Raw genomic sequence first — 25049 nt, forward strand, 5'->3', positions numbered from 1 at the left:
TTAGAACAATGTAAATTAAAGTGTATCTACAAAGTACAGTGGAAAAAAGAAGGAAGAAGAGATGAATTTTGTCAGGGGCCATATAAGAAGAAAATAAATATTAATATATTTGGTGCCTCTCAGAGTAATTAAAGGCAAAGATATCTTGTATAATAATTTTGATTCTCATTGTAAGCATAAGAAAAAAAGGTTCTTTTACATTTTGGTAATGCATTCTCTTACAGGCTTTTAATTTTTCTTTCTGATTTATCACATGAGTTAGTACATGTTTTATACTTTTGAAACATTCCTCTTGACAACTAGAGAGAGAAGCATTTCAGACCTATTTGGGACCTCTAGCTATGTGCCTACTCAATGGCTTGGACTTGTGAGTTCAATAATATCTTGATTGGTACAATGGAGTTTTATCAGTAACGATGACTTGTGGGTCATTCTGCCTTCTTTGCATAACCAGTTGCTTCTCAATATCGCTTCTCAACTGTGTTAGTTTTAGGTCTCAATAATAGTATCCCGCCCTGTTGTTTCCATTGCTACAAAGCTTAGTGACTAAAGCTGGCGTTCAATGCATGGGAAATTCCTTGCATTTTGCCTTAAGTTATCTGTTTGAAGATTAAGCAGGGCGTGTGTATGTGTGTGTGTGTGTGTGTGTGCTGGTGAGTGAATATGTAGGTACATTACAAGTTTGATTAACCATACCTTAGTATCATATTTTTGTGAAAAAAATCAATCATATTTAAAACAATATTTTAAGATCTAAAATCAATGCCCCTGAAATCCACAGGAAATAAAATAGCAAAATTTTAACATATAACGTTTTTTATCCATTCTCCTGTCAGTGGATACCTATGTTGATTTCATATCTTGGCTATTGTGAATAATGCTGCAATGAACATGGGAATATAGATATCTCTTTGAAATACTGACTTCATTTCCTTTGGCTATATACCCAGAGTGGGATTGCTGGATCATATGGTGATTCTATTTTTAGTTTTTTGTGGAACCTCCATACATTTTTCCATATGGCTGTCCCAATTTACATTCCCTTACATGCCAATGTTCCCTTTCTCCACATCTTCACTAACAGTTGTTATCTTTTGACTTTTTGATAATAGCCATCCTAACAAGTGTGAGGTTCTAGCTCATTGTGGTTTTGATTTTCATTTCTCTAATCACTAGCGATGTTGAGCACCTTTACATAAACCTGTTGGCCATTTGTCTTCCTCAGAAGAAAATGACTATTCAGGTCCTTTGCCCATTTTCAATAGGGGTGTTATTATTTTTGCTATCAAATTCTATGAGTTCCTTATATATTTTGGATATTAGCCACCTATGAGATATGTTGACTGTAAATATTTTCTCTTCTTCTGTGGATTGCCTTTCATTTTCTTGTTTCCTTTACTGTGCAGAAAATTTTTAATTTGATATAATGCCTCCTGTTTAATTTGGCTTTTGTTCCTATGATTTTGGTGTCATCTCTACAAAATTGTTACCAAGACCAGTGTCAGAGAGCTTTCTTCCTGTATTTCCTGCTAGAAGCTTTACAGTATTAGGTCTTCAGTTTATCCATTTTGTGTTGATTATATTAAGTGCACATTACCTGTTTTTTACATAATAGTTTAATAAGTTAAGTAGGAGAATCATAAACAAGATCTTAACATCAGTATATAAGAATCATAGATTATTTATTGATAATAACACTTAGGAATCACTATGATTGAATTTAGTAATAAGTCCTTAAATAAAACTACCCATAACTTATTCCATAAGGATAAATCTCTATCCCAAACTTCACAGAGACTGTATAGACTCTTAGAAATTCACCTGACAGTTTAACAACTAACAGGATAACAAACCTGTCCTTTCCTGGGCCATATGGTCCTCATTTTTTACCCTGAAGGCATTTATTTTGATCTTTACAGCGTAGATAGTAATCACAGAAAAAAAAAGACTTTACCTATCATAAAAACATTCAAACCATTTTCAAAGCTAACTCATGTAATGTAATGTAATGTAGGGGTATCTAATACCAGTTTCACAGAGAAAAGTAGTCTTACTATCAGATCATAATATGTGAGGCTATGTCCTAGCATCCAAATTTTAACATACTTTCATAATTCACTTTTCCACTCTTATTGAAATATATCAAATACTTTTTCTTATATATTTTTCTTTAATACATGAACAAGTTTGATGTATTTTGTCATAAAACATAATTTTAGAAAAAAATCAATATTTTCTATGAAAAGACAACCATCTCAATGTACAGAATATAAACATTTGGGCAATTATATTTATATTTTTACTTATTACCATTAAAATGCACAATGGGTTAGATTTTGTCATAATACATTTATTTTTAACAACCTCACATTACTATATGCAACTATGTCAAGAAGATTTTTTCTCTTTAGAAAATTTGCTTTCCTACTTTTGACAATGATTATTTCATCCTTTTCTTAACTGATTAAAATGACCTCCTTCTTTAATTTTTAGTGATGTCCTTGCCAAATGCTTTATTGAGAAAATAAGCCATTAGATGGGAACTTCCCACAGCAAAACAGAAATGTAGTGGCACCTGCACCTACCCATATCGTCCTTCTTTCCTCTAATTATAAAAGGCAGTGTCCCTCTATTTGTCAGAGGTTAATCCTCTACTCTTCCTCTCTCCCTGTCTCCCTCTCTCTCTTCTGCATATCCAGGCTCTTTTTTTCTGTAGGATCATTGCCACGAACAGATGTTCTATTATATTTTTTCTCATTATCTTATTCTTATCACCAGGGGAACTTATTACACATAGAAATATCCAGGTCTATCCCAAGAATCTCCAGGAAAAGAGAATGGAGTTTGGATGTTTTATAAAAACGCCAGGTGATTTTTTTCTCCTCTGGAAAATTTAGGTGATATTGCTTGTCAATATTACCCGTGCTGGCCCCACATCTCTGCCAACTACTTCCCTACTTCTCTAACACTCTTCACAGCCAAACTTCTCAAATAATGGACTCACAGACATAAAGTCAATATTCTGAAAATTTATCAATTTTCTCCCCCTAGCCTGATCCTTCCACTGCCTAATTAATTGCATACACCAGCAGCTACCCATTCACCTAACCAGGAATTAGAATAACTCTTGGTACCTCTTTCTTCCCCTCTACACTGTGATCATCTGGATCAATGAGATCTATCTCTATCCCTTTTCACTGAAAACACTCTCCTCATGGCTGTTTCGTCTTCTGACCTGGACCACTGCAATAGGCTCCTAACTTGTCCCCTGCTTTGATTGCTTTCAAACTCCAAACATTTTTTTGCACAGCCTCCAGAATCTTCTTATCAAAACATATATGATATAGTTTCAGTCACCTGTTTATAATCAATATTGAATTCACGTTACACTTATAAAAAAATCTAGTCTCCTTTTGGTTGTTTAAAAAGCCCTGCTGGCTGGGTGGAGTGGCTCAAAACTGCAATATCAGCTATTCAGGAGACTGGGGCTGGAGGATTACTTGTGGCCAGGAGTTGGAGACCAGTTTGGGTGTTATAGCAAGACCCCCATCGCTACAATTTTTTTTTTTTTTAATGGGCCAGGCATGGTGGTGTTTGCCAGTGGTCCTAGCTACTCAGGAGGCTGTAGCAGAAGGATTGCTTAAGTCCAGGAGTTTGAGGTTACAGTGAGCAATGGTAACAACACTGCACTCAGCCTGGGTGACAGAGCAAGACACTGCCTCTTGAAAAAAATTATAAATTAATTAAAAAAGAAAATTTTGAAAAGTCTTGCTTCTCCAATGTTATTATCTTATTCAAAAAAATTTTATTCAAAAACTATTTTTATATAATACAATGAGATGACTATAGTCAATAATACCTTAATTGTGTATTTTAAAATAAATAGTGTTTTCTGCCACTCTTGTAAACAACAGATAAGTACAGACCAGAGGAAGGAAATAAGTAAATGGCCGTGATGGGCGATAAAGGAATAGCTGGGAAAGAGTCTGAGGAGCTGATGTTTGAGACCTGCAGGAAGGGAATGAGCCAGCTGTGTAACCTCCCCCTCACCAAAAAGAATATTCTTGGCACAGGATTAAAAAATGCAAAAGTCTTGAGATGAGAAAGGGTTTAGAGAGTTCTAGGAAGTGGCAGAGAATAATATGACTGAAGGGAGTCTGTCATGAACCTAAGGAGGTAAACAGAAGCCAGAGCACTTGAGGCTACACAGGCCATGGTGAGGACTTTGAAATATTTTTCAAATGCATGAGGAATTCATTAGGCATCTGAACCAGAGAAGTAAGATGATTTGAGGAATTCGTTAGGCATCTGAACCAGAGAAGTAAGATGATTTGATTTATATGACTGCTTTGTAGAGGGAGGAGCAAAAGTATGAGGAGGTGGGGGTCATTTTAACCTTTTGACTTGTGCCACCTTCATCTAAACAATACTCTAACCTCAGTGGCTACTTCTAGTTCCTTCAGAAAACAAAAGCATTTCAGAAGATTGTAGCACATGCTGTTTGCCTTGTCTCAGATTCTCCTTTGCACCTTTCTTCCTTAAGGAAGCAACTTACACATCATGTATGTGTTGACTCATTCTGTGGCAGCACCAGCGAAATAAAGTTTAACATCATTATTCTTTTACAGAGCACCATATTCTCGTTCTTCATCACTATTTTAATTCTGTTTTCTGTGTTTATGTGTGTGTATTCTTTTTAACTATCCATTTTCTCAATAAACTCTAAGCCCTGTGAGAGCACACACCATGCTTCTCTTGTATTACCAGTGCAGATTGATAATGGGTGCTCAGTAAATGTCTCCTAAATACCTAATAAATATGTGCTGACATCATTAGTAAATTTACATTTCAAAAGATGCAATTTATAGAAAAAATTTCACTGTTTTTCTGCTTTCTGAACAGATTTTTTTAATAGACGTTGATCATATGGTAAAAGCCTAGACCTGTTCTCCTAAGCAAAATTCTACATGTGTACCTTTCTGTCAACTCAACTCCAGAAATACACTCCTAAAAATTTAATAGGAGACTACAAAACTGAATTCATGGCTGGTACAAAGCATTCAAGTTTCTGAATGACGTAGCTATTCACATCAGTGCATAGAACTGTGTTTATACAAGTACCCTGTAGTGTCTTTTAAGAAAAACAACATCATTCTGATAGAAATGATGTTTCTTCAGTCTTTCTGGATTTAGTACATTTTATGGTCAATTTTATTTTTTTCTTGGTGGCTAAGTACCGTTTGAAACTAATTGTTTGAATTTAAAAATGTTGTTGCATATACCGCAATAGAAGTCTTTTTATAATGCATCATTTCACTTTTCAGCCTTCATTAGAGTTGATGATTTATAGCAGTATCATTCTCAAAGAATCTTCCGCTTAGAGTGTCTCCATGAATATTGTCACTGAAAGTTGGGAAGGTGGAAAAGCTGATGGTCAGGGTGGGCCAGATCAAACAATTACTTAGATGCTGCAAAGAATGATAATAAGGGAAGGACAGTTACATTAAACTTTGTGTTATGCTTGTTCCCTAGTAATTGAATGCTTTTTCTAAAAGTAGAGTAAATCAGAGGACATGTGAGGGTTTTAAGTTTTGATTGTACATCAGTACAAGGCTACAGATGTTTATTCAACAATAACCGTGTGTGAGACATTATGTTAGGTCCTGTGATGATTATATAGGTAACAGATGTAGCTTCCATCCTCAACAGCTTACGTTTAAATGTGGAAGAAAAAAGAATATTCAGAACACTATAATACCCCTCAGAACATGTAATTATTAGAGCAAAAATAAAAGGAGTTCGGGAATCCCGAGGGGAGGTGAATTTACTTTTATATTTGGAGTTTTCTGGTATTTGTATGCAAAAGGGACTTTTGGATAGTGGATGAAATTTCTACAGGCAGGTAACAGGAAAACAGGCTGGGGGAACACTACAGAAAAGGGAAGACATGCAAATAGGTAGGATACTTCCAAATCACATCACATAATACGGTTTTGCTAGACTATAGGATAAAAAAAGGAAATTATGGGGAAAAAGCCTGATAGATCAGGGATCCTCAGCCCCCGTGCCATGGACTGCTGCCAGGCCATGGCCTGTTACGAACCAGGTGGCAAAGCAGAAGGCAAACGGCGGGCTGGTGAGAATTACTGCCTGAGTTCTACTTACTGCAGATCAGCAGGGGCATTAGATTATCATAGGAGAGCAAACCCTGTTGTGAACCGCACACACGAGGAGTCTAGGTTATGCGCTCCTCATGATAATCTAATGCCTGATGATCTGAGGCAGAACAGTTTCATACTGAAACCATCCCCCACCACACCCCCATTCGTGGAAAAATTGTCTTCCTTGAAACTGGCCCCTGGTGCCAAACAGGTTGGGGACCGCTGCGATAGATGATTCGTCAGGTGATGGAAGACTAAATGTCATTTCTAGACATTTGAGCTTTTATCCATAAGGAAAGGGGAGACACTGAAGTTACTTAAGTGATATGTTGCACTGTGTTTAGGGAATAGTTCTTTGGCAGCTACTTCTAAAAAGGGCTGGAGATGAAGGTATTCATACGAGAGAATTAAGATTTCAATAGTCTAAGAAAAGGATCTGCTATGGTAGAGCAGGGAAAGTAGACAGTGTGTGAATTCAATATGTTTTATTAAAGTGAGTTCTATAGGACATAGTGACTGAGATGTGCAGAGTGACAGAGAAAGTATCAGAGAATACTTCCAGGTTCTGAATGTGGAGCCTTTGAGATCAGCCTTCTCATTGACAGTGGTAGGAAGAACAGAAGGAAGAACAGGTCTGCCATGCAGATAAGCATTCTTGGCAACAGTCAAGAAACTAATTTAAATGTTTGAATGCCTCCTGTTTCCATTGTATGTAACAAGGTGTAGTGGCAGCCAATCCAGATTTTAGGCACCTCGTAAGGGGGCTGTGGAGCCAATCAGTGACAGGAAATGGCAATACAAGAAGGAAAACAAATACGAAACATTCACTAATATCTCAGAATGTTAACTCACGACGTTGACTGCCACCAAGAGAGAAAGAAAATTCCCTTTATTTTGAGCTTTGGAGAGCAGTGCCAGCTATATCACAGAAGAATGTGAAATGGTAGGTAGAAACGAGGAACAATCAGGGTGATAGGATGAGGTTTAGACTACTGCAGAAAACCACAGTGCAAGGCATTTCCAAAAAGTAGATTCAAACGGTATTATCAAAAGCTGAAAAAGGGAAAGAAAAACAAAAACTGAGGGAATAGACTTCCAGTTAAATAATAGAAGGATTTATAATCCATTGGGTATATACCCAGTAATGGGATTGCTGGGTCAAATGGTATTTCTGGTTCTATGTCTTTGTGGAATCACCACACTCTCTTCTATAATGGTTGAACTAATTTACACGCCCACCAACAGTGTAAAAGCATTCCTATTTCTCTGCATCTTCGCTGGCATCTGTTGTTTCTAGACTTTTTAATGATCACCATTCTAACTGGCGTGCACACATATGTTTGTTGCAGGACTATTTACAATAGCAAAAACTTGGAACCAACCCAAATGCCCATCAATGATAGACTGAATAAAGAAAATGTAGCACATATACACCATGGAATACTATGCAGCCATAAAAAAGAATGAGTTCATGTCCTTTGCAGGGACATGGATGAAGCTGGAGACCATCATTCTCAGCAAACTAACACAGGAACAGAAAACCAAACACTGCATGTTCTCACTCATAAGTGGGAGTTGAACAATGAGAACGCATGGACACAGGGAGAGGAACATCACACACCAGGGCCTATTGGAGGGTGAGGGGAAAGGGAAAGGATAGCATTCTGACAAATACCTAATGCATGTGGAGCTTAAAACCTAGATGATGTGTTGATAGGTGCAGCAAACCACCAAGTCACATGTATACCTATGTAACAAACCTGCAGGTTCAACACATGTACCCCAGAACTTAAGGTAAAATTTTAAAAAAGATAGAAGGAACATTGAGGTATTAAGAAAGCTATTTTGAATTTTGGAATAATATATATTACATTGTGAGAGACCTAATTATAAAATTGGATAATGAAAAGGCAAGGCAAAACAAGAAGATGTGCATAAAAGAATGAAAACAAAAGAAGCTCTCCTCTCTTTTTTTATAAGAATTAAAGAAATGTTTCTTCTTTCTTCTCTCTCTTTCTCTCTTCCTCTTTTTCTTACTCTCTCTTTCTTTCTTTTTCTTTCTTCCCTTCTTTCTCTCCTTCCTTCTCTCCTTCCTTCTCTCCTTTCTTCTCTCCTTCCTTCCTTCCTTCCTTCCTTCCTTCCTTCCTTCCTTCCTTCCTTCCTTCCTTTCTTCCTTTCTTTCTTTCTTGACAGTGTTTCACTCTTGTCGCCCAGGCTGGCATGCAATGGTGCCATCCTCCGCCTCCTGGGTTCAGGCGATTCTTCTGCCTCAGCCTCCTGAGTATCTGGAATTATAGGCACTCCCCACCATGCCTGACTAATGTTTGTATTCTTAGTGGAGATGGGGTTTCACCGTGTTGACCAGGCTGGTCTCGAACTCCTGATCTCAGGTGATCCACCTGCCTTGGCCTTTCAAATTGCTGAGAATTCAGGCTTAAGCCACCACATCCAGCCCAAAGGAATGTTTTTTAAAGATTGTTCTTGATAGAAAATGCCACCATGAAAATAAATAGAAAATAGTCTTAAAATAAAAATATTCTTTAACTTCCCAACACATTGTTTTGTACATATAAGAGAAATACACATTTATTTTTTAAAAACATATTTTGAAAAATTATAATATAACTTCTAGATTTAAATAAATTTATCCACTTATTTTATAACTGAAGCTAAATTAAAAATTGACTAATAACAGAAAAATGAGAATGTGTTTCTATTCAAGTAGTAAGATACCCTTTTTATTTTTGAAGATATGAGATTTTTATTATTGACAATATTAATTTTGAAGAGATGTATGTGTGTGCCTATGTGTGTAAAATGAAATAGAGAAATAATTTCTTCTTAAGTTCACAGAATTTCCACTAGCCAGGTATTGAATTCTTCTATACTGTTGTAAATTGAAAAAATTCAAATTCTTGACACAAAAAAATTAGATAATACATTCAAAATATTTAGAACGAGGTTTTAAATGGAAGGCAACATAATTCATGACACAGACTTAAGCAGTATATTTAATTATTTAGAACAAGGTTCTGCAGACCCAATTATATTTAGTTAATTTAATTGAAATGTTTTTAAATATATTGTTTCATTGCATTGATCACTAACTTTGAAGGGATTTATTTTTATTAACTTGCAGCATAGAGAGGAGTAAAAATAAACAATACTCATATTTTTCCCAGTTAATGAAAATAAACAAGTATTAGTAAAAAGCTTCTGATCTCTAAGAGTACATAATAGAATTCCTTTTGAGAATAACTGCTGTTTTGACAAATACCATATCCTTCAAGACAAATCGAACAACCAAAAGACAATCTGCTTTTATTTCTCAAAATGACTTTGACCTCAAATTCTGAAACTGACAGGGTGACTTTGCTCAGTGAATAAATATGATACAGAACCTTTTAGAGGGAATCAAATATGCCAAATACCCAAGTGATCTCTCTGTCTCTCTTTTTTAATCTTAAAATCAAAGCAGCTAATTTTACAACACGGAGGAATTAAACCAGATGTAACGGCTATAACTTCAAAGATTTTTGTCCTTAAGGCCTAGAGATAATTAAAATAAACACAATGACTTTATTTCTCCTTAATGTGTCATTTATGTACTAGGTTCCTGTTGGGAACTGTATATATTCAAAATTACTTTTAGTTACTGATGAAAAATTAAATTCATTTTATCGTATCTGGATTTTTAATTTTAGTGATAAAGATCAAGGTCATCAGCAATCAACATTAAAATAAATTGGCAAATATAAGATGTTCCCCCTGAAATACATTGGGGAAACATTTGAAATTTTAAAAAACAGTTATAAAATGTACAGAAAAAATATATTACTATTCTCAAACAATAATAAATTCAGATATAATTATTAGTATTTTGGCTTTAAAAAGTTGCTTTTTAGATTTAATGTATTTCCTGAAACTATTCACAACAAATAAAAAATAATTATAATGTTACAGTATGCATCTCCAATGTTATTACCTCCTTGTAGACATAATAGGCATATACTTATTCATTCAAGAAATGTGTATTAGTTATTATTTTTGATATTTGAGGAGTAAATCTCTTTGTAATCAAAAGGAGTCTATTAAGTGAGAAATGGATAACTAGTGATTCAGAATTCTAAGGTAGCATTGAAATAAGATTATTACCCGAAGATATTCCTGGGATTGGCAGTTGTTTATTGAGCTTTTTCCCCAGTATCTGGTGCTAATTTTTATGCACCTATTTACAGCTAAAATAGGAATTGATGGGAAGAAAATATATGTGTACCTCTCTAATGCAACAGTATGAAAACCCATGAAAGAATAATTCACAAATCTTAATAGAAAGAGAGAGAAAGAAAGGGAAGAAAGTTATTTTTCACTTCCCCTGAGCAAATATGTAATTTCCATGATTTCTTTTTAATGACTGCGGTCTATAGCCAGTAGGTACTGATTTATGAAAAGCTGTAAAAGATCAGGTGGAGCGCTGTAGGACATCGTTTACAGCTGCATGGATTGAAACCTATCTAATTTGTCTAGTAAAAGTGTGAGCTCACAGTGCACATCACCCAGCCTATAAATTTCCCCTTCAGACCCAATGTCTGGGGCTGGGTCTGAAAAAACGCCAATGCCTGCAGCTGCTCAAAGGCCCAGATTCCCTTGGTGCGCATGAAGAGACATCACAGGCTCTTCACAGTAAGAGACAAATTCCTATCCATTGATAAACTCTCCAGATGTCCTCTCTGAGGAGGAAAGGAACCAATTTTTATTTGAAATCCCCAGAGAAATCCTGGAAGTGGAAAAATGATACTTTGCAGGGCTAGTTATTCTGAGGTCATTGGCATTAAAATTAGGTCATTTTTTTTTTGTCTTGGATGCACTTTGATCCAAGTCATAAACAGACAAACTCAGTTGGGGTCACTAATCCTTAATCCACACGTCCTGTTCTATTTCAATTTGTTTGTACTAATTTTCTCTAAACTCTTGTTGAGTCTAGCTAAAGTGTTGAGTGTAAAAGTACAAACTATTCTGAACTGAGAAGAAAGAATTCTGCATTTTGCTATTAGGCACACTTCATAAATATTCTGAATAAATGTCCTGGGGTTTGATTCTTCATACCCACAAACCCATAAATAAAAAAGTATTGCTATTCATGGGACTAAAACTTGACTAAGGTTCTGTGCTCCAGCTACTGTAGACAGAGAAACTGTGGCGTGTGCGCGCGCATGCATGTAGATAGTTTAATGTCTTGTCTTATTCTAGGTTTCACATGATTTTTCTTCTAAAATCTTCTCACACCTGATTTAATGCTATTCTTATCAATTTTTTAGTGGTTCAAGGATTTATCCAATGAGTCTAATGTAATGTCTAATGCTTGCTAGTGACAAAGACTATTTCACTCATGATAGCTATGCTGAAACAACCCATGAATATTGTGTACATTTTGTTGTATATCTGTAATTCCTCAAGTTCTTAGGAAAAGAATAAAAATACAAAATTTTCAATTATAAAAATAAGCTGTTTTTATTCCTAAGATGAGTAATTTAAAAAATCATAGAAAGTCATTTGCATATATGTTTCAGAAGAAGATAACTTATGAAATGTTATATTGATATTTTATAGTTTTCCTGATATTGCTAAAGGAAAAAATTAATATTTACATAATATGGCCTAATCCTTTTTTAGATAATCTCTGAGAGTTAGTAAAACTAAACTATATCACAGAAATAGAAATTATAAACTCCATAATTAAGATTTTCAATTTATAATTTGAACTTGTGAAGTAGAAAGGATTGAGGTAATTGAGTTTAGTCTAATGGACAGAAGTTTGAAGAATCCTTCCCTTTCAACTTCCCTCCACTACACAAATGACCATCACAGGGAGGGGACTATTAATCTATATTTTCCACAGAGTATGAAAATAGAGTCAGAACCAATGTTGCAATTTTTTTTCCTGAAACTCAGGGTTAAAACTGCACTAAAATGTGACCATTTTTATCAAATACGTTTCATGCATCACTGTAAAAATCCAGATAGTGAATTCACAAACTTCTCATATGTTCCAAGTAATAGCATGTAGGTGTAGGGCACGATCTAAAATTATCCTGGCTCACGAATCAACTTTACACTTGAGCAGGTCTTTTGTACATAAGAGAGTAAGTTGAAGAATATCACCAGAAGTGGTATAAACCTCTCAATTAAAAGACCTATTTAAGTGTGGGCAGAGCTGGCACAGATTTGCTTCATAGATTTTCTCATTTAGAACAGGAGCTTTCACCACATATCCTAGATGGCAATCAATGATTGCTACTCATATGTAAAACATTATACAGTTTTATTTCATGTATATTGTTCATTTTGCTATTTCATGCTATTTCTAAAGATATTGAAATTAGCCCCTTAGAGACCTAAATTTATTTCTAAAATAAGGATAAATGCATGTCGATATATTATTTGTTTTGGTGTCTTCTCACCACAAATTCTAAACTTTGAATTTAAACACTTCAAATGACAGACTTCACTTAGACTAATCTTTCATTTCAAGTATATAAGAAAAATATGAAGTTCTAGTTTTAATACTCCTAATTTTGGAGATTTTTATTGAAAGATTCTGAATAACTAAAATGGCAAAAAATCAAAATGTACCCTCTTAATTATTAAAGATTAAATTATGATATATACAGTTTTAATATTAATACTATATTTTATTACAATAATGAAAAAATCACAGACAGCAGAATAGCACTTCTGTTTTCAAGCATTTGCCGTGGAATGATTGTGAAGTTGTAAAAGTTACTGACTATTCTAATGAAGCCCCTACTAATGGCTACTTTTCAGGGTTGTTATACTATTACGTACATAATATTATATATGACTAAATTTCTAGTTACTTAAAATGGTGGTTAACAAGATCATTGCATTCCCAGCATTATATATAAACTGATATTTACTCTGCTATTTTCTTTTTGAAGTTTTCAGAAGTTTAACCATTTCACCATTTACATAAGAATAATGAACAGCTAACAGATAGTGCTTATTATGAGCCAGCACTGTTCTAAGTGCTTCCCACATATGCTCATTTAATCTTCATTTGTGTGAAATCGATATCCTCACCATCATCCCCATTTTACAGGTGAGGAAACAGACAAGAAATTCACCAAGGTCACACAAATAGTATGTGGTATACCTGGGATTCAACCCAGGCCTTACGGTTCCAGTATCTGTGCACTAAACTTCAGGGCATATAAACATCGAATATACCACATGATGGAATCATAAATCGTTTAAGAAAAAACAGGGGGAATTCAATATGAACAAAGTTTTACCTAAATGGCACAGTGTACCAGTCAAGAATGTGGACTGTGGTATAGAATAATGTGGGTCTAAAGGCCAGCTCTGCCTCTTTTGCCTGAGGAAACTTAGATTCGTAACTTAATGTGATTTAGTTTCAGCTTCTTTATCTATCTCAGAGGATAGCATCAGTGCCTAACAGGTACTGTAAAGATTAAGGTCCTTCATGTCTGTGTAATATTCTTAGCATGATGCCTGCCACATTGAGTGCACATGAACGTTTGATATAATATGAAAACAAGGGCCTTAAAAACTTATTTCTGTCATTGTTATTATTCATTCAAAACTAAAGGCTTTTATAACTACCTTGTGCCCAAGCTCCCTTCCTTAGGAGAAAAGAAGAGAGAAGTCAATATATTGTTCACCTAGTGACTGGCTCCAGTCTTATAAGTCAAAGGACAATTAAAGAGGCCACTAAGAGCTGAAGAAAAAAAAAAAAAACACACCAAAGACCTTTCACCAACAGGCTGCTTCTTTTGCCTCTTCAGGGAGGCAAACATTGTCTCATTCATTTCCTTTATGCCTCTTCTGTTCCATTGATTTACCAGGTCTTGCAGGTGGTTATAGATAGATGTTTAGGCCTGTATTTATATTTAAAAAATCCTAGAAGGAAGTCCTTTTTCTTTCTCTCTTTCTTTTTGAGATGGAGTTTCGCTCCTGTTGCCCAGGCTGGAGTGCAATGGCATGATCTCGGCTCACTGCAACCTTCGCCTCCCAGGTTCAAGCGATTCTCCTGCTTCAGCGTCCCGAGTAGCTGGGATTACAGGCATGTGCCACCATGGCTAATTTGGTATTTTTAGTAGAGATGGAGTTTCTCCATGTTGGTGAGGTTGGTCTCGAACTCCTGACCTCAGGTGACCCGCCGGCCTCAACCTCCCAAAGTGCTGGGATTACAGGAGTGAGCCACTGCACCCGGCCCTTTTTCTTAAAGCTGATTGTATTGTGCAATATAAATCACAATTACAATCCCTCTCTGAGTCTCTGTGTGTGTGTGTGTGTATATATATATAAAATATTATGTATATATCATGTGTATATAAACACATTACATATATAATGTATATATCATGAATAATGTGTTGCATATATGTATCATGAACTTCATTTGGTATCAAGTATGCAAGAATGTTTTTTCTTATCAGTCATCTACTTTTTTCTATTATTTTTTATTTTTAATGACATGCAGCATTATTTAACTCTGTATTGAGTTTATGTCCTGCTGTAAGTATAGCCTAGATTGTTCAAGCCATTCTTTAGACAGCAACCTGTGCAATGTCAAACAAACAAACATCCAGTGGGAAATACTTAAAATATTGAAACTGAATCCATCATCAAAGCACACAGCAAAGAATTCAGTGTATCCTGACTACTGTAACTGTATCCTAAATTACTACCATTTTTGCTAGTGATTAAATTCAATGATAATAAAATATGTATGGATATATTTATGTCTTTCACTGGCAAATTTTCAGTGATTTAAAAAGCACTTGTGGATGGAGAAGGGGAGAACTTAGACAAGATGATTACACGGCGTTCCTCCAAGCTGCCAGCTTGAACAGATGAAGCTTTCATGGCAGATAAATTCCACAAATGAACAGGAACACCATATGAAGTCTGGAAGTTCCTGCCGATGTTAGTGTCAAATTTTGACACACAGCAACTCTGCTGACTCCTGATCTGTCTCCCTTTGGTGTTTTCTTTTCTTGCAGGCCATCAAACCTTCTTCTGGACCAAAGCAATGTGGATATCACTACCTTCAGCACAACAGGTGACTGGCTTAATGGTGTCCGGACAGCACACTGCAAGGAAATCTTCACAGGCGTGGAGTATAGTTCTTGTGACACAATAGCCAAGATTTCCACAGAGTAAGAAAAAAAAATTCATTAAGAAGAATGAAGGATTCTTTTGAACTTTCTGCTGAATATTAACATCTTGGCTTGACATGTTACAAATATTAGTGGTAGATCTGAGGTACTGACTACCTCCTGGAACTGCTAATCAGGGCCCTGGGTCTCCTTGTGGCCCACAGCTTCTGGATTGATACATATTGATGTGTCTTCCTCTCTCAAGATAGGGCCCAGGATCGGTGTCTTTAGATATGACCTTCAGATCAACCAACAGATTCACACCCATAACCACACTGCAGACTCAGCCCCTAATTTAAAACATAAGCAGACATAGATTGATGATTATTATATTTCTGCATTTTGTGATTTTTCTGTTATTTTTACTAAAGCTTAACATCTGTGAATCAGGAAAATTGAGAGCCAAGTAGATAATGTGGTATACAAGGAAACATATTAAAGTCTAAAACTGGTTTTCATAGTTGCTAAATAAACATAACATCATGTATTCATCATCGTCTACTCTGTAAAGGATATCATGCTAGAAAATGAAGTTATAATTAGTTTTAAGATAGAATTTTTGGGTTTTCCTCAAAAGGCTTATTGCCAGATGAGAAAGAAAAAATATGCGTCATAATATTAATATTAATTGATAGCTTTATGTGTTAAAAGCCAATAATAATCAAGTACAATATGCTGTATTTTGTGGACAATCATCTTTTGGTAACAGGAATCTTTTGATATGAGAAACACATGGACTCAAGGAAAGGGGGTATATAAAGAATCAAGTGAATCCAGTGAATAGTCAAAAATTTGGTTCTTATTCACAAAGTAGAGTGTTTGGGAATTGATAAATTAAGAGTTGGAAGTCACATTCTTCATCTCACTGTGATTGAGAACCAATTTACTTCACTTCCTAATGTGACTACATAATTTTTTCTTTTTCTGCACAGTGACATTTTCTGGATTCCCATGCGCATAGCTAAAAACTGGCTTTCTAAACTGTTGGTCATATAGCCTTATAGTGCCATTCAACTGACCAGGGTCCAACTCCCTTAATTCTAAGTTACCAGGAGAGAAAGTAGGACTGGCTCAGTCCCACTTGTACATTGGCACCTCCAAAGTCATATGTTTACTAGTATCTAGTCATTTATCTTCAAAAGAAGTAGAATGAGGTAGTATGAACTTGGCTCTAGGGGCCTTTTCCTGAAGATAAGATGGAGAACTGTCCCAAAGAAAGAAGTGTATACTGGATAGATACACCAAAACTTGTCCAGAATGTTGTCGCTTGCATGGTCTATTGGGAAACTGTTCATCTTTGTGTCAGTCTTTCTTTGATCTTTGTTAAATTAAATAAACCCTTTAGTCCCCCAAGTTTCTTTAAGTATTATCATCTCCCACTAATATTTAAATATTTAAATATTGTTGAATATATAAAGACTTTCATTGCCACCCTGTCAATCATTCAACATCACTGTGAAAAATAACAGATTAGATGCCAGAAAAGAACATGCCATGTAATTAATAGATATAAGTGCCCAACAAACAAATAAATAAGTTTATAATTTATGGTGTAACATTACAATCAGAAAGACATAAAGCCAAAGAAGGACTTACAGGAACAGTTTGCGATTATTGAAGAAGAGGACTTGTTCTAAAATAATAAACTTACCCTAGTCAATTTAACATGCACCAGCATTCCTGTTCAAAGTGGAATGTGGTGTTTATTGAATAGACTTCTGACCCAATCGACAGTACACTTGGGTTTCTGTGGTACTTATTTTGATCAGATACAGTCTCAGGATATAGTCATGTGTTTAAATATTTTTATAAATTCTTATTTTAGTAATATAAACAGTTAGGGTTATGATATACAAAACACCTGCTGTAGAGCACAGAAGCATAGTGAAAAGCAAACACAAAGTTGAACATGTCCACGTCATTGCCAGATTTTCAAAGGCAAAGTTATGCAAATGTTTACTCTCAATAAAATATCAACACTCAAAACTTTTAGATATTGAAACACTATATTGAAATGTATGAGGCAGAACACTGTTGATAAGATTAACTGCTAGTTTGCAATTCAAATATTGTCAGCCATTATAAGCTACGAATGTGATAAGAAAGCTATTTGCTTTAAAAAAGTGAATGACAGCATTTGTCATACTTTCCAAGTTAGCGACGTTACTTATGTCAGCAATACCATGTTGGACGTCAAACTCTTTTTGGCTGGTTGGAATATTTTTACTTAATTGTTATTATTATTTTAACAACCTGTGAATATACATTCAAGATGAAAGCTGACTTTTCCTGAAAGACAGCTTTTTCAGGTTTGTCCTGCACACTGAGTCAGGTGGTATGGATATGTCCATATTGCACTCCCCACAATATTCCTTCTTCTGTCCTTTCTCCTCAATTCAGGGACAATATAGGATTAACACCTTTGCCCTAACACTCCTTCTTGAAAGGAGCTGCTTTTTTCCTTGAGTCTTCATAGTGTCATGCACCTCATGCTCCTAATTTATATTACAAAAAGAGAATTTATTAAAAGTCTTTAATATACTAATAATTTGGGTAAATATAATGAGGCAACATTTTCAGCATAAATGCTGTAAAATATTGAGCTAGATATTTTAGCTTTCTTTCAGGTTCCTGGCTTATTGTTTGAATTTGATTGCTTTCAGTCTGTATTTTCTTTGTGCCATCCAGACTCAATTCAGAAATGATTTGCTTGACCAAATAACTGTGGAGATCCTCCTAGAATAGAAAAAGATATCTTTATTCCTATTCAGGCTGTCAAAGTATAGGAAAAGATCAATAAAATTTCACATTCAAATGCATATTAATTTACTTTCGTTAGTTTAGAGATTTCATTGACATGCAAGCTACTCAAGTTATCTCATTTTTTAACAAAGCCCAGAACACATGCGATTTTGTTTAATAAATACATATTTCAAGACATTATTTCATAACCTAAGATGGATTTAGGAAGGTTAAAGTGAGAAAGGGAGAAAGCGAAAGGTTAGAGTGGCTGTGACTGTGGAACTAGAAAGAGAATTAAGTGTGTGGAATGAATATTAAGCAGATTCATTGCCACATGTCATTATCCTGCACCCTTGGATGCCATTTTCAAAGTGTCATCACCTATCCCTTTGCCTTTGAAGTACCAGATAACACTTTAACCTCTGGTCTCAGTCTGGAGCTGCTCTTTAGTCTTGAACTTTTCCACCACTCTTCTGAACAGGACAGTCAAAATGAAATGAGCACACAGAGTGTTATGGAGACAGCAGCAACTGGGGGTTCCAAATTATTTTGGACATGGCAGAGTAGTGGACAGAAGATATTCAGGCAAGAATAGAGAGACTAGAGGGTGTTTAAAAGCCCTAGCTAAGGAATAACCCAAATGGATAATTACTTTAATTCTCTTTTCAAAAGTCCAATATAATCATTTGCATTAAGTAAAAAAATTGTATATAAAACATTTATATGTAGTGTATTTATATAAATATATAAAAATATATATTATATATTATATATTATATATAATGTTAATATATTGTAGATAACATATATAAACATGTATATATATATAAACATGTATATATATAAGCATATTATATATATATGTTTGCTTATATTGGGTTCACAGATACAGAATGTAAAACAGTTTTTTGCAGAACATTTCTTGAGGAATACACTCAGGAGGTGCAGCTATGAAGAAGTGATGAGGAATGTCTCAAATCGGTCTGTGAACTCAGCATCACATTTTTTTTTCTAGCCACTTGGGGATGAGTGCTTCAGTTCAGAAGGAAGATCAGGGCCAAACATCATAGCAAGCAGTACTCAGTAACTATGCTTAAATTTCTCAAAGAGCTCAGGCAATTACTGCATTGGAATATATAAATATTATATATATATATTTACTCATATAATATAAATATTATATATATTTACTTTCCATGACTATTATTATTTTTATTTATTTATTTATTTATTTATTTATTTATGTTTTTGAGGCGGATTCTCGCTCTGTCGCCCAGGCTGGAGTGCAGTGGCGCGATCTCGGCTCACTGCAAGCTCCGCCTCCTGGGTTCACGCCATTCTCCTGCCTCAGCCTCCGGAGTAGCTGGGACTACAGGCGCCCGCCACCACGCCCCGCTAATTTTTTTGTATTTTTAGTAGAGACGGGGTATCACCGCGTTAGTCAGGATGGTCTTGCTCTCCTGACCTCGTGATTCACCCGCCTCGGCCTCCCAAAGTGCTGGGATTACATTCCATGACTATTATTTTAAGAAGGGGAAAGGGAAGAGACAAAGGACAAAAAATCATCTAGTCATAAAACATAGGATATGGTATTGGAAGAAGATGAAAGAAAAAAGAAAGAGTGAGAATCTATTGATTTGCATACCCATACTTGTATCTGTCCTGTTTTCTGGCTCTAGACTCAAAAACTGACTTTGCTGTCGTTTGGGGATAAGTGGAGAAATGTTTATTCTTTGTTTTAAAGGTAGATTCATGGTATGTTTATCGAAATCCTGTAACGCACATTCTCAAAGGCAGGGATCAACAGAAGTAGCATACATTACTCCAAGTGAAGGCTTCCATCATCCGCAGTACACTAAGCGTGGCAAGCCTCACATTCCCATACATCCCCACTAGCCTTCCTGAGAAAGCGTATGATTAGATAGGGCCTAAGGCAAGGCACAAGCTCTCCATAGAGGATTTATCAGCCCTTTGACAGTCAGCAGGGAGGGAACCTGAAGGTCATCAGGAACCTTCTCAGCCCAGATGGTAGGAATTCGGTAGAGTCTCGGTTAATTTAATGCCCTAATGCTTAAATAACAACTACATTTCTTCTCAAATGGTTACCTATTGTTTTCTTGAACACCTTTATTGCCTAGGAACCCATTTCTTAAGAAATCGATTAATCCATTTCTATGTAGTTGAATTCCCAATTTTTTCTTTCTTTATGCTCAGTATAAAGGAAGCCCCTCTGTGTGTGTCTGTGTCTGTGTGTGGTGTGTTCACACGTGTTCTTTTTTCCTTGCCATTCTCAATTTTCCTGGCTCTCCTTGACAAATGATACTTTACGCCCTGGTCATCTTTACCCAGAAAAATATATTTTGTATGTTTCTTTCTTTAGCAAATTTGTATTGAGCCCACTAACTGGCAGCCATTGTTTAGGTTGCTGTTGATAAACAGAGTACGAGAAAAAAAAAGAATCCCAGTTCACATGGAATTTACCTTCTTGTGGAGTAAGATAGGGAATAAAGAAAATAAATCAGAAAGAAAGTCAATATGTCAGATGGTAATAAATGCTTTGGAAGAAAATGAAACAAGAAAAGAAAACAGAAAGTGCAGATACAAGTACAGAAAAGTTTTAAAATATTAAATAGGAAGGTTGGGGAAGATTTCATTAGAGGGGGATGTTTGAGCATCTCTCAATCCTGAAAGACATGAATATATGAACTAATTACTTGAAACAAGAATATATAATTAACCATTTGCACATTAGCTGTCTTTTTTACCTAAATGAAATTCCTTATGTTTTTATAATCTTTATTTTAATGCCTACTTTCTGACTTTAAATTATTATATATTTAATAAAAGAGATATGTCTTTGTCATTGTTTTTCTACTTTGAAAGAACTGTGTACTTTAATGAGATTATTCCAGTTATCTATGGCTGCACAGCAGCCTCCCCGAAAACTTAAAGGCTAAAACAGCAAGAGGTTTATTATACATCATAGTGTTGTGGGTTATAAATGAGGGCAGAGCTCAGGTGGGTGATTCTTTGTGCTCTGAGGTTGATGTTGACAGAAGCTTACAGCTGCCAAATGGACTGATCTGATGTGGAGGGCTGGAGATGCTTTCATTTCGACGTCTGCCTTGGTACAGTTAGCTGTACAGCTGGTCTCACCTGGGATTGTAGGCCAAGGTGCTTACATATGGCCTCTCCTGTGAAATAGTATCAGGTAGTCAGACTTTTTATATGGCAGCTCTAGAGCCCCCAGAGAGGATATCTCAAGCAATAAGTAGAGGCTGGCAGTTTCCTAAGACCTGAATGAAGAAAGTGATACAATGTCAATTCTGGCGTACTCTGTTAGCTGAAGCAGTCCCCAGATTCAAGGGAAAGAGATAAAACCCCACAAAGAATGTGTGATCATTGATATTAGTTTCCTAAGGCTGCCACAAGAAGTTACCACAAATTTATTGGCTTAAACAACAGAAGTTTTTTTCTTGGAATTCTGGCGGCAGAAGTCTGAAATCAAGATGTTGGCAGTACCACAATTGCTCCAGTCTCTAGGGGTGAATTCTTCCTCGTCTCTTCTAGTTTCTGGTGGATCCTGGTGTTCTCTGGATTGTGGCAACATAACTCCAATCTCTGACTCCATTTGTACATCGCCTTCTTCTCTGTGTATCCTATTCTCTTAAAAGGAAACTGTCACTGGATTTATGTACCACCCTAATCCAGTAAGATATTTTCCCAATCGGTGTATTAGTTACATCTGCAGTGACCCTCTATCCAAATAAAATCGCATTGTGAGGTTTGGGATTGACAGAGATTTTGGGGAAACTCTATTCAACCCACTACACCATCTATATAGCCTTCTACAAGATGGTGGAACGGTCGGGACATAACACAGATGATGCAAATATCAGACAATTAAGTCCACAGTACTAGAATATATCATTGTGCAAATTGTGCTAATTGAAAATCTCCTGCTTATACACTATCGAGGAAACCGATTCTTATATTGTTTTCTTTTTTTACAGTGACATGAAAAAGGTTGGTGTCACCGTGGTTGGGCCACAGAAGAAGATCATCAGTAGCATTAAAGCTCTAGAAACGCAATCAAAGAATGGCCCAGTTCCTGTGTAAAGCACTGCTTCTGGACGGAAGTGGTGGCTGTGGAAGCCGTAGCATCATCCTGCAGACAGACAATAATTCTGGAGATACTGGTGGAAGTTCCAAGTCCAATAAGACACTCAAATATGAGTACAAATGCCTTAAAATGGAATTGAAAAACTCTTTATTTTCCCCTATCATTTATTGGATGGGTGGGTGGGGTATTTTTTTGTAATTGCTTTTTTAAATATTAGTTAATGGATTAAATTTAATTCTTCAGCGTAAAATGGTGAAGAACTAGCATATAGCCATTGATCATAAACTGACTATCATAAAATCAAAACAAGTGAAATAACAAAATGGACATGGTGGCTTTGTTTAGGTAGAGCCACAAAAGAAAAAACTTGTAATATTTTTATATACAGAGGAAATCTGTAACAGGTATTTTGTTTCTTTTAAAGCAAGCAACACAGAGGAATGTATACCTCAAACTATCTGGCCATATTTACTACCTTATCACTGCATTATTCTCTTTTATCTGTTTAAAGCATATAGAGATGAAGTTTGTAGTTGTTTTAAGTACTACACATTTTTAAATTGTTAGCTTCCTTAAGTATATCATGTAAAGAAATGTCTTAATTTTTGAAAAAAGTACATATTTATTTTCTTTTGAATTGTTTTTATTGTTTTCTATTTATGCCTTGATGATTTAATATGGATTTGTTACAGCCAAGTGCCAAATGCTCTCTCAAATTGTCAGCAATTTAACTAGACACAGATAATAATGGGTTTCTTTCAGATTTTTTGAACCATCCACTTACATATATTTTTAAAAAATGAAATCCTTTTCCTGTTCATACACTAACCAAATCTCTCAAATCTGTTATCCCAATCATTGTTGCCTCTCCGTTTATTATAAACTGTATGCTCACAACTTAGTGTAATATACCAGCTTGTATGCAATGGATTTTCAACCAGATAACATACCTTTCCTGCTCTGGTGCTTAGAGACTATCAACTCCCTCCTTTAGTGAAGGAGCCGTGTTAGAGCTTCCGAGAATAGCTCCACTGGAGAGAAGTGGAATCTTATATAGAATGCTGCACTAATTGACAACACAGCCTATAGGCCAATGCATGAGTAAAAAAAAAAAAAAAAAATTACTGGCTCACTGGCTTTGAAAAGTCACTTACTATTGTTGCTGAAACTTGCTGAGCTGTTTATAGAGAATGATGATAACAGAACTACTCCTCTGTATCACTGGTGTTTAGGTGAATTAATTAAACATTGTGATCATTAGTACCAGGTATTATTATCTTTAAGAGTCTTCCACTTCAATGCACATGGTGCAGTTTTGGTGTGTAACTTAGAAGGATTGAACTTCTTTGAATTTACTGGACATAACATTTTCAGAATAGTTGGTCATCTAGCAAACGCCTCAAAATGTGTAGACAGGAGAGAAATTTCTCATCACAGGGATTTAGACTTACTATTACATAAAGGCTAACTATGAGCTTGCTCAGTAATTTTGAAAAGATGTACCTGGTGGATATCTAGCTAGTAATATATTCTGAAGCAACATTTTAGCTCTATCGATACTCTTTCTAATGCTGATATGATCTTGAGTATAAGAAATGCATATGTCACTAGAATGGATAAAACAATGCTGCAAACTTAATGTTCTTATGCAAAATGGAACGCTAATGAAACACAGCTTACAATCACAAATCAAAATTCACAAGTGCTAATCTGTTGTAGATTTAGTGTAATAAGACTTAGATTGTGCTCCTTCGGATATGATTGTTTCTCAAATCTTGGCAATATTCCTTAGTCAAATCAGGCTACTAGAATTCTGTATTGGATATATAAGAGCATGAAATTTTTAGAAATACACTTGTGATTATAAAATTAATCACAAATTTCACTTATACCTGCTATCAGCAGCTAGAAAACATTTTTTTTTAAATCAAGTATTTTGTGTTTGGAATGTTAGAATGAGATCTGAATGTGGTTTCAATCTAATTTTTTCCCAGACTACTATTTTCTTTTTTAGGTACTATTCTGAGCATACTCAACAAAACCCATGCATTTCATAAACTAATAGAAGTTGAGGATTGTTGAATCTATTTCACTTATTTTGGCTGTGGTTTCCATCTGAAAGTAGAGGTTGTATACACCATATACTGTTCTTCATTTTATTAATATTTTTCTCCTTGACCTCTCATAAATTTACTTTACACAATTCTTACCCTGTACATATGTAAACATAAGTGTACGATTCTTAACCATGGAGTAGAGGTACTAGAATGCTTACGGCCATCTCTTTGTACAGGAACTGCATTGACTTTCAGTAAACATAAAGCCACAACTCCTACATGATGTTATGTACCATATGATCTGTTTTGTATCTTAAATTTGATTTACATATATTATTTATTTCTGGTAACTCACTCAGTTTATGCTGTGCTAAATATCAATCAAGCCATGTATAAATGTGATATGATTGGCAATATGTGTTTACTTTAAACTTGTCTTTTCAAAATATTACTCAGTTTATGTTGTACAATGTAGATGGCCTCTTACTAATGTAAAATGATTTGTAGTGGAAACATTTATATTTTTATAATAAACATAATGAAAATATTTTTTACAGATTGGAATACAGAAGTGGTCTTTGAAGTTTTTTAAAAATATATAAAAATATGTGCTTATTTAAACAGCAAAATAATGAAATTTACATAAATCACAAAAAATATGCTTCTGGGCTTTTATTCTCCATTAGTGAGGAGGGATTTACATTGTATAATCCACATGTTTTTGGTCTACATCTCATTATGAATAAGCCAGAAAAGTAATCAG

The 25049-nt window shown here is 35.2% G+C and overlaps 1 protein-coding gene across 7 annotated transcripts in view; it reads left to right on the forward strand.

Annotated features, from left to right (window-relative positions):
- EPHA3 (EPH receptor A3) overlaps positions 1–24844 on the forward strand; it is a 369016-nt gene extending 344172 nt beyond the window's left edge. Inside the window, exons 16-17 of one of the 7 annotated variants that reach the window (XM_516601.7) lie at positions 15209–15364; positions 22120–24844. In XM_516601.7, the coding sequence (XP_516601.4) occupies positions 15209–15364; positions 22120–22225 (262 nt within the window). In that variant the 3' untranslated portion in view covers positions 22226–24844. Of the gene's footprint in view, positions 1–14142; positions 14315–15208; positions 15365–22119 lie in introns of those variants that run through there. The other 6 variants (XM_009445906.4, XM_009445905.5, XM_063806921.1 and 3 more) reach the window with 6 other exon arrangements.
- Positions 24845–25049: the final 205 nt, after the last annotated feature.

This window comes from Pan troglodytes, chromosome 2, assembly GCF_028858775.2.
Source record: "Pan troglodytes isolate AG18354 chromosome 2, NHGRI_mPanTro3-v2.0_pri, whole genome shotgun sequence".
In the NCBI taxonomy this organism is placed as follows: domain Eukaryota; kingdom Metazoa; phylum Chordata; class Mammalia; order Primates; family Hominidae; genus Pan; species Pan troglodytes.